General features: G+C 41.1%; 1 protein-coding gene across 1 annotated transcript in view; it reads left to right on the top strand.

Moving 5' to 3' along the window:
• The first annotated feature begins 1,299 nt into the window (after positions 1-1,299).
• The window catches only part of LOC104627492 (PR domain zinc finger protein 10-like), a 33,870-nt gene continuing 26,375 nt past the window's right edge, over positions 1,300-8,794 (top strand). Inside the window, 4 exon segments of the mRNA XM_010295775.1 lie at positions 1,300-1,392; positions 3,245-3,409; positions 5,042-5,101; positions 7,944-8,063. Coding sequence (XP_010294077.1) covers positions 1,300-1,392; positions 3,245-3,409; positions 5,042-5,101; positions 7,944-8,063 — 438 coding nt within the window.

The following is an 8,794-nucleotide window of genomic DNA, read 5'->3' as shown; positions in this document are numbered from 1 at the left end:
TTGCCCCCCCCCCCCCCCCATGCGGTTCAGTGACGTTAGCCCGAGACTTTTCTGTTACTATTGATTTATACATTCTGGCCAGGACCAGTGGTACAGTCAGTGCTCGGGTCTGCAAAGCTTGTTCGTTGTTGGTGAAATGAGAAGGCAGAAAGTGCCTGCTTTTTTTTTTTTTCCTCTCCTCATCTTTTTTTAGCTTGTCAATGACAAGCCAACTGCTAGCATTTATGGGAATAAATTATGACTAAAATAATTTGCGTTTAAAATGCAAATGAATGAAAGCGTCAGCAAGGAGCCTTCTGCTTGCTTCCTGGTGCACAGACGGGGTACTGGCATTGGATCAGCCCGCCGAGGCCCTCAGTATAAAATGAAGTTAATTGGACTAGCTGAAAAATTAAATGGGCTCAGCCTCATGCTAATTCCTGGGCCTGTGATTTAATATGACATTGGAGACGAAGAATTGGGAAGGTGCTGAACCACTGACTAAACCAATCACCAGAGCTGTAAATTACACCTCTGAGATTCCCAATGGCAGATTGAGAGGCCCCAATAAAATTACGAGAGGTGAATAAAACCTAGCTTGGAAGCAATTTGTCAGGATCTTTGGGCTCGCATGAATTAGAGTTTAAGTTTCATTGTTCTTTTTCTAAAAGTTGTCTATTGTAACATTGCCTGAATACCAACTGGGACTACAGTTTTTTGTACAAGCTGAAAGCTGCCTGTACATGTAAAGCCAGTTGGTTCTTGAACAAAACCTCTTTCAGACAAGCCGAGAAATTGTTGATGCGTCTCTGAACGTAGTGTTTTCTTGTGGGAAGCTTAAGGTCAATTTTCTGCATCGTTTATTGATTTCTGGGCCTGTAGGTGCCAGCAGGGCAATGTGAAGAATATTTTGTGGACTGCCTGCGGCTAAGGAAAGACATGCACGAGGAATTAGGTATAATCTTTCTGTGCAGGAGGCATTCAGTATAATCCTTCAGTGCAATTGTAGCAATGGTTGACTTGTTTCCTTCTTAATAGGACCTGGAAAGTATTATACAGCAGAACTTGAGCATGGTAAATGAGAACGTGCATGTTTGTAAAGCCAAGCATGCCTTACCGTGGCTGTGTGTTCCTGTAGTGCAGTAGCTGATGATAATACCTCCTATCTCTGTGCTCACATTTGTCTTAATATCTCCCATCTCTTCTCTTTTTTTGTTTTGTAGTCATGTTACTGAAGATCACCTTGACTTCTGGAAGTAGAAACACAGTGAACAGATGAATCTATTCAGCCAGGCGTTCCTCCAGTAGATCCCTCTCCTCATGGAGCACCACAGCAGGGAGGAGATGGACTCCAAAGGGCAAAGTCCTCAGGTGTGGGCTGACTCTGCTGAGCAGGAACAGAATACTGCTCAGGTGACTAGCGCCTTCCAGAGCTCTCGGTTTCTGCTCAGACTGAATTGGACTTGGTGCAGTGGCTTAACAAGCAGGCGTTCCCATTTGACTGTTTCTTACAGCTTTCGTTTGAGGAGAAATACAGACATGTCTGGTGGTTTTGGATTAAAGCTTCAGAAAGTGAGCTGTGCAAACCGCAGCAGTGAATACATAGACATCTGAAACGAGCTAAACGAAACCGGCCAGCGGCTATAGAAGTTTCAGTGTTCAAATATATGTATAACCATGTGGGACAGTGAAAGGGTATTCAGGTGAATTAATATTAACAAAATCTGTGGTCTGTGGCAGCCCATTTTGATGGCAACAGTCAAATCTGTTGGAACTGTGGGTGGACCTTGGGGAAAGTAATCTGAATAATTTTTTCCAGTTAGACATCTGGGTAGTGGGGAAGGGAGAAATGTTAATTGTTAGTGACTAAGGCAGTCAGATTCTGATGTATGCAGCTAGTCCCTGTGTTCTGGAGACAATGCAGCTGAGAATTTCTAGAAGACTGTAAATTGATTTATTCGTTGGAATATGTTACAAAGAGGGTGCTGCGTGTCATTTGGCCCACAAGCTGAGAAATTCTGACTCTCCCGGTAATTTCCAGCTTTGCAATTTGCAAAGAAAGGCACTTCTCAATGGCCTGTGTTCCGTTACCTATACAACGGGATAACCATACTGTTGTTTGCATGTGGCAGTTATAAGGCTTAATTAGTGTTTGCAGAGTGCTCTCCAAATGTGAAACACTGCATCCTTCCTTACCGTAATGTTGGCATAAGGATTTATTGTACAGAATCGGCACTTAGCATCTGCAGGGGAGTACCGGGTGTCTTCTAAAACAAAAGCGAAAAGGTGAAACAAAGAAATTAAAATGATGCCACAGGGTTGGTTGTTTTTCCACATTTTCGTGTGAAAACATTTTATGTGAATATGAATGTGGATACTAAAACTGGGTTTCCTGTTAACTGTCCTATTTTACCCGTATGCTGAAAAGGGTATTCGGCATATAAAGGGTGTCAAAAGATAAACATGTTCCTATTGCCCCTGGAATTAAGTATTCTAGCTTGTTTAAGTTAGGCCACTGATCATCACTTATGATCATAATGTTCTGTCAAAATCAACTTGTTTCGATTTGAACTGCTGCCCTAGACATAACTTGTTCCAGTAGTCCTTGGAATCATTGCTTAATGTTTTCAGTTAGATATTTCTCTGTGTAAATAGTTGAATTTTCTACTGATACTGTATGTACGTACTACAGAGAAGCAATCTAACATATGCTATTGCTTCCTTGTGATAGGTGCAGTACTATTACTTGAAGCAGTATCAAAGTTAATAGGTTCTGTTAGCCGTTCATCAAAGAGAAAAAATTACCTCCGACTACAGAACTAGCTGAATGAAGTAATTATCATAAATCCAGAAAGGAATACGAGAATATAGGGAAACAATATACCAATAAATCCCATAGATACACCAGTTCAAATGTGAACTTTCTTTCTCTTACGACTTTTCAAAGCATCATGCAAGAACTAAGTATGGGAAGGTGCCCTTTATACCAGTTAGGTCATGGTAGCACATGCAGAGTAAAACCAGAAACTGATGGTAGTTTATGTCCAGATTTCTATGTCGCTAGCCTAATTCAGTGACACTTTAAGCGTGCATTATACAGTGTGGTTTTTATTGCTTTCCAAAGAATTGGCTAGGTAGTTGGGACACAACTGCTTTAAGGTATTCTCTGCTTTCCAAGGCGCCTTGCAACCTCTGTGTCTTGTGTTGTTTCCCATAGGCATATGTTTCAGATTTGGTACAGGACCTGTTTTTTTTTTTCTTCCAGGTGCACTTTGTCCCTGAGGGGGGGACAGTGGCACAGATTGTGTACAGTGATGAGCAGGACCGTCCCTCGCAGCAGGTAGTCTACACGGCGGATGGCACCTCCTACACCTCCGTGGACACCTCGGAGCACACGCTTGTTTACATCCATCCCGTGGAAGCGACGCAGGCATGTGTGGTTCTGAGCCCACCCCATTTCGGCACCTAGAAAACAAGACAATCTTGTTTTGAGATGAAAGGCAGTTACCAGCCAAGTGATATGACTGGAAAATAGCAGGCAGTTGCTCTTAACACTTTTATCTGACCATTGCCGAACAGGGACTTCACGCTGCTCGTTTGTCTGATGTGCAGATGTGGTAATCGGAGGATGTCGAGGCTATGAATTATGAAATGCTGGTTATTTTGCTGAAGGTGGATGAGATTATAATTAAATCAAAGGTGTTTTCCAAAACACAGATAATCTCTCCAGAAAGTCTGCCTCTGTTGTATTCAGTAAAATGCTGAGAGCGAGCTATGTGTCTTCTGGAAGAGTCCTTGTTTTGCATAGTACAGTTCTCATAATTGATAGTTACAATAACAGTCATGTCTTTTTGCAGAGGATCTCAGTGTATTAAATCTAATTTTGTAGTCTCTCTTCAGAGAAGCTGTTGATTTTTATAGACTTGGGTTCTTTTTCTTCATAATTATATCAAATAGCTTTATTCTCTGGCAGCATGTGTTGATATGGGGTTCATAGACTATGCATCTGTACCTCTGTGTGGACTGATTAAAAAAAAAAAAAAGAGGAACAGGCACGCTTTGTCAAGAACGTTTTATAGTGTCTTTGCTGACAGGTCAGATTAGCAGTGCTACACAGTGCATGTACTTGACACCCACAGCAGCACTGGCATAGCCTTGTGCGGCGTGGTCTGTCTCCTGTGCAGTTCTTAGCTGTTAAAAATAATAAAAACAATTCCTGCGTGGTGGGATGTTCTGAGAGGATACGAGAGTTTGAGAGGATATCTCCCAGGATCTTACTGGCCAAGTAACTCCAGAACTCTCAATACTATCATTTTGTCAAAAGAAGTGTAGTATTAAGACACTATCATGTAACTGAGATGAAATTGCCAAAGTGCTAATGGAATTTGTGTTATGCCTTACTTTATTTTTATTTGCAGATATTGCAAATTTTGGCAAAGCAAGCAAGGCTGACTTCAGTCAGTACTTAGTTTTCATCTAAGTCTGGCTTTTCCTTGGGGGAAGCCTTCCCCTCAGGGCTGTTTTAACAGGCTGCTGCTGGAGTTGTTGTGTCTTCTACAAAATTAAAAAAACCCCAACATCCTGGCCGTATCAAATTCACATGTAGGATATGCCCAGTAGTGCCCCAAAAGGAAGCATGCAGATGTCTTGTGAATTTGCAGAAAGATAAAGCTAACAGTTACCTTCTGTCCTGCCCTCAAGTATTGCGTAGTGTTCATTTACCTATTGAATTTCATCCTGTAGAATTTATCAGATCAACAATTGACAAAGTGATTTCTGTATTTATAAAAAAAAAATCTCGTGAAGCACTTTAGGTATATAGATGAAAAATGCCACATAATACAATAATATCTTTTTATGGAGCGCCACCTAATTTTAGTTTAATTTCTATGCATGTAAGTCCACTTGAGTGAGTTGAACTAATCTACTGTGAATAACAGGCACATTAGAAGTTAGCAGAGGATCAAATGTGGATCACTTCTTGGTGGCAGGGTAATTTTTGTGTGAGTTGGGAGTAAACAACCCCAAGGCCAGTTTGATAAGCCTTTTTCACTTTGTCTAGACTCTGTTTACAGATCCGTCCCAAGTGGCTTACGTCCAACAGGATGCCACCACCCAGCAGGTAAGGAAGAGACATTGTTTTCCTTGGGCCTGAAACTGTAAGGAAACAGTTACCAGAGGTAAAGGGATGTTTTTGTGGTGCTAGACAGTAATAAGCTATCTTTGAATTTGTCAAATGGCAGTCTTCAGTCAGGTACTGTCATCCCAGTGACCAGGGGCGAAAAGCTTACGATAACAAGCCACTGTTATCTTGGCTAGTTTGTGCATGAATGACGATGAAAAGTTAAGAGAATTTGAGGTTTGGTGGGGTGTTTTTTTGTTTTTTTTTTTTTTTTTAATTCATCTTCAACAGAAATGCTGATTTATTGCCCTCGATAAAATGAAAAATCTTTTAACATTGTCCCTTTAAGTCAGCAAGCTGATATGGCTGACTTTATTTGAATGTCATTCTGGAAAGGCTGGGTCCTCATACAAATTCTGATCCAAATGCCTTTAAATTCATAAAAGGCTCTCAAGGGATAGAAATTTTGGATCAACTTCTAGATTTACCAGAAACTTCACGGGAAATTAATTATAAAACCTGAAGAAGTTAAATTACTGGCTCCTTTACCTTACTAGGGCCTCCCAGGTCTGATGTGCTTGCCAGCGGTGAAGTGGGCAAGGAACAGAACAAAATTGGAGCCTGTGGTTATAAAATTTTGATGCTTTTTCTTTTTTCATCTGTCATGGATGTGAAGGTTTTGTTGCTACCTTTTACAAGGATGTTTGGGGACTATATTGTGGTAATCCAGGTATAGGTGCTTTCTGATCTAGATGTGGTTGCTACCTTTTACAAGGATGTTTGGGGACTGTATTGTGGTAATCCAGGTGTAGGTGCTTTCTGATCTAGATGTCTAGTTCAAATTCTCCGCTTGTCATAGGGACTTAAAATCATTACTGCTTGGTGAATCCTTAATGGCATGTGCGAATTGACCTGTTAGATCTGAATCATTACCAACACCATTGTTAAAATGCATATTTATTGACAGTCGCGGGGCAGACTGAGGGGTTGAATATGCACTGCAAATAAATTTTCTTCTTGCTGAAAGCAGACCTTCTAAACTGTTGAGGCATAGGCAGGGAATGATATGACTGACCCAGTAAAGGCATTGCCTGTTTTCTTCCAGTTCTCTGGGGGTATTTGGAGTGTCATTCTGGAATTTTTTGCCACATCAGTTTCCTTGCATTAAGAAGCCAAAAAACCCCTATTTAATTATTCAACAAGCAAACGGACAATCTAATTAAAAGCAGAGATTACTTAGATGTGCAGAGCAAATGACACTCTGACAGGTGAGGTGGTGTGCTGTTACTATCCCATGTTGAGTATCGAGGGCATGAGCACTTGTCTGTGTGTCCTCAGCCTGTCCTCCCTTCTAACGCCGTGACAGCAGGCCCAGCAGAGATGTTCCTTCGCTTGTGAACGGTTAGTCCCTCATTATGGCAGCTCCTGCCTTTGCAGGTGTTTTTACATCAGCATTTCATGTGGGACGTCCCTGAACTGACAACAAATGTTAAAATAATAGAGCTCCCCTTGTCTTTCAAAGGAAACTTTATCTTAAAAAGAAATGGAAAGATTTTTAAAAATAATGCCTATACTCCTTGCAGTGTCTGCCGTGAAAGTGAAAGTAAGGATGTGTTTGAAGTGTCATTAGTAGTAGGAAATGCTAATATGAGGTATGAATAGATGCAAGCTTGTGTGAACCTCTCGCTGCTGGCAGACCTGGAGGTGAGCCATTGGATAATGATGCCTTTTCTGTTGCCTCTTGGCATCAGAAATGTCAATACCAGACAGCTTGGTTCAGCTGTCGCCTTGGCGGTTTCCTCGCTGTCACACGGTTAGCTCAAGTCTTTTTGCTGTAGTTTTTAAGCTGTTTCATAAATTACTCTTAAAAGAAAACAATGAGATTTGAAGTTTTTAGACTGTCTATCTGCTTATGTTATGGATTTTCTTGTCTGCTCCTTCACAATTGGCTGTTCTCGGTTTTATCTGATTTTTATTAAGCCCTCTGTAGAGGGGTAAGGGATTTAATTTTAGTGTAAAAGCTGTTTAACAGTCAGAGGCACAAACTAGAAGCCATATGATGTCAACTGTAGAGAAGGATGAAAAATCATGCGGGATAACGGTGCAAATTCCTGTGTAGATAATAGGAAACAAAGACAGGAAAGGTGGGTCCGAGGATTATAATTCTGCTTTGTTTTATCGCTGAATGGACAGGAGCAGTGTGGTAATATGCATTAACTTCCTTGTTACTACACAAAAAAACGAGTATGAAAACAACCAAAAATGTATAGCGTGACCAAATAACGTGAAGGAAGAATAATTGTTGGAATCCTCTCATTTGAGTGCTTGATCTTCCAGCGAGGTCAATACACCATCTTGTTTTTTATAATGGATCTTGGTTGGCTTGAGAAAAAGAAAGATAGGCAAAAAGAGGAAATGCTTCTTTTTCCTTCTTTACCTTTTCCCTTAAAAAAACGTAAATTTGGAGGTAGAAGAGAAAAAGACTCCACATCACTGGTTTTACCGAGTGCTAAAGAGCTCTTCACATGTGTTTGTAGTGCAGTTTGAAACCCCAGCTGGGTAGGACCTTAATTTAAAGCCAGAAGTGGGACATAGGAAATTCAAAAGCTGCAAAACTTAGACTGAGTTTTGAAGCCTTTCGCTTTGTCCCTGGATCTGCAGGTTTTGTCCAAGTCCATCATCCCTACTTCAAGAAAAAAAAAAATTAACAAAAAAAATCATTCAAATGCTGCAGTTTTTGACCTAGTGTAGGACTCCAGGGAGCTTTGCATGCAGGGCACTGCCCGTATGTAAGTGACTGATGGAAATGACGCAGTGCTAAAATGAGTGCCTATAATTTTAGGTAACTGTGCTTTTGCCTGCTGCTGCTCAGAGCATGAATCCCACCAACCTGTCCGTGCTCGGCAACGTTGCCGAATCCCCTCAGCAAATGGCTCTGGAGCAGGGTCCGCAAGCAGATAGAGTAAGTTGCCAGGCACCCTTTTCTTTTAAATGTACAAGTACACCGATTTCGTTGCTCCATTGTCTCGGGTGATGAAACATGTCTGAGTGAGATGAGAGGAGATGCGAGAAAGCTGTAGCACAGATTTGTACTGTCTTTCATAGTCTCACCATGGAATGTGTGGGTTATTTTTTAGGGAGAGATCATGTATTTAATACATGGAGAAACCTGTTCTACAGATTGTTCTGTCTTGAGCAGCCACCTTAAAATACTCTTCTCAGCTTTGGAAAGCAAAGTTAACAGAAGGTGTAATGCTGACTGTCGCATAGGACCAACATCCACTGAGTCTCTTTGCCAGTCTTTTAAGACAGCTTTAGTGTGCGTAGTATTTCTTGTTCTTTACCTCAGAAGCTTGGCGTGGGTGACGGAATATTCTGTGCATTGCACTTCCATTAATTTTTGTTTTGTTTTTTCTAGGGGAAGAAAGGGATAAACTTTAAAATTAGTGAGAAAATACAATGCCTTCCACTGTCCTCCATGTCCCATAGTTTATATCTAGTCCCCGTGTTGTCTCATCCCTTATTGATCTCTACATGTGTGCTCTGGGGATTGTTCTAGTTTGATTGTACGATGGGAGAGAAAAGATCATGTGCCAAAGCGCAGGATTCTCTCACTTGTACGGAAGAAGCTAAAATACAGCTTTAGGTTGTAGATAATATCCACAGCGCCTGGTCTTTGTTTCAGACCTTTTG

This window comes from Phaethon lepturus, unplaced genomic scaffold, assembly GCF_000687285.1.
Source record: "Phaethon lepturus isolate BGI_N335 unplaced genomic scaffold, ASM68728v1 scaffold7671, whole genome shotgun sequence".
NCBI lineage: Eukaryota > Metazoa > Chordata > Aves > Phaethontiformes > Phaethontidae > Phaethon > Phaethon lepturus.
This window is presented reverse-complemented; position numbering and strand designations above follow the sequence as displayed.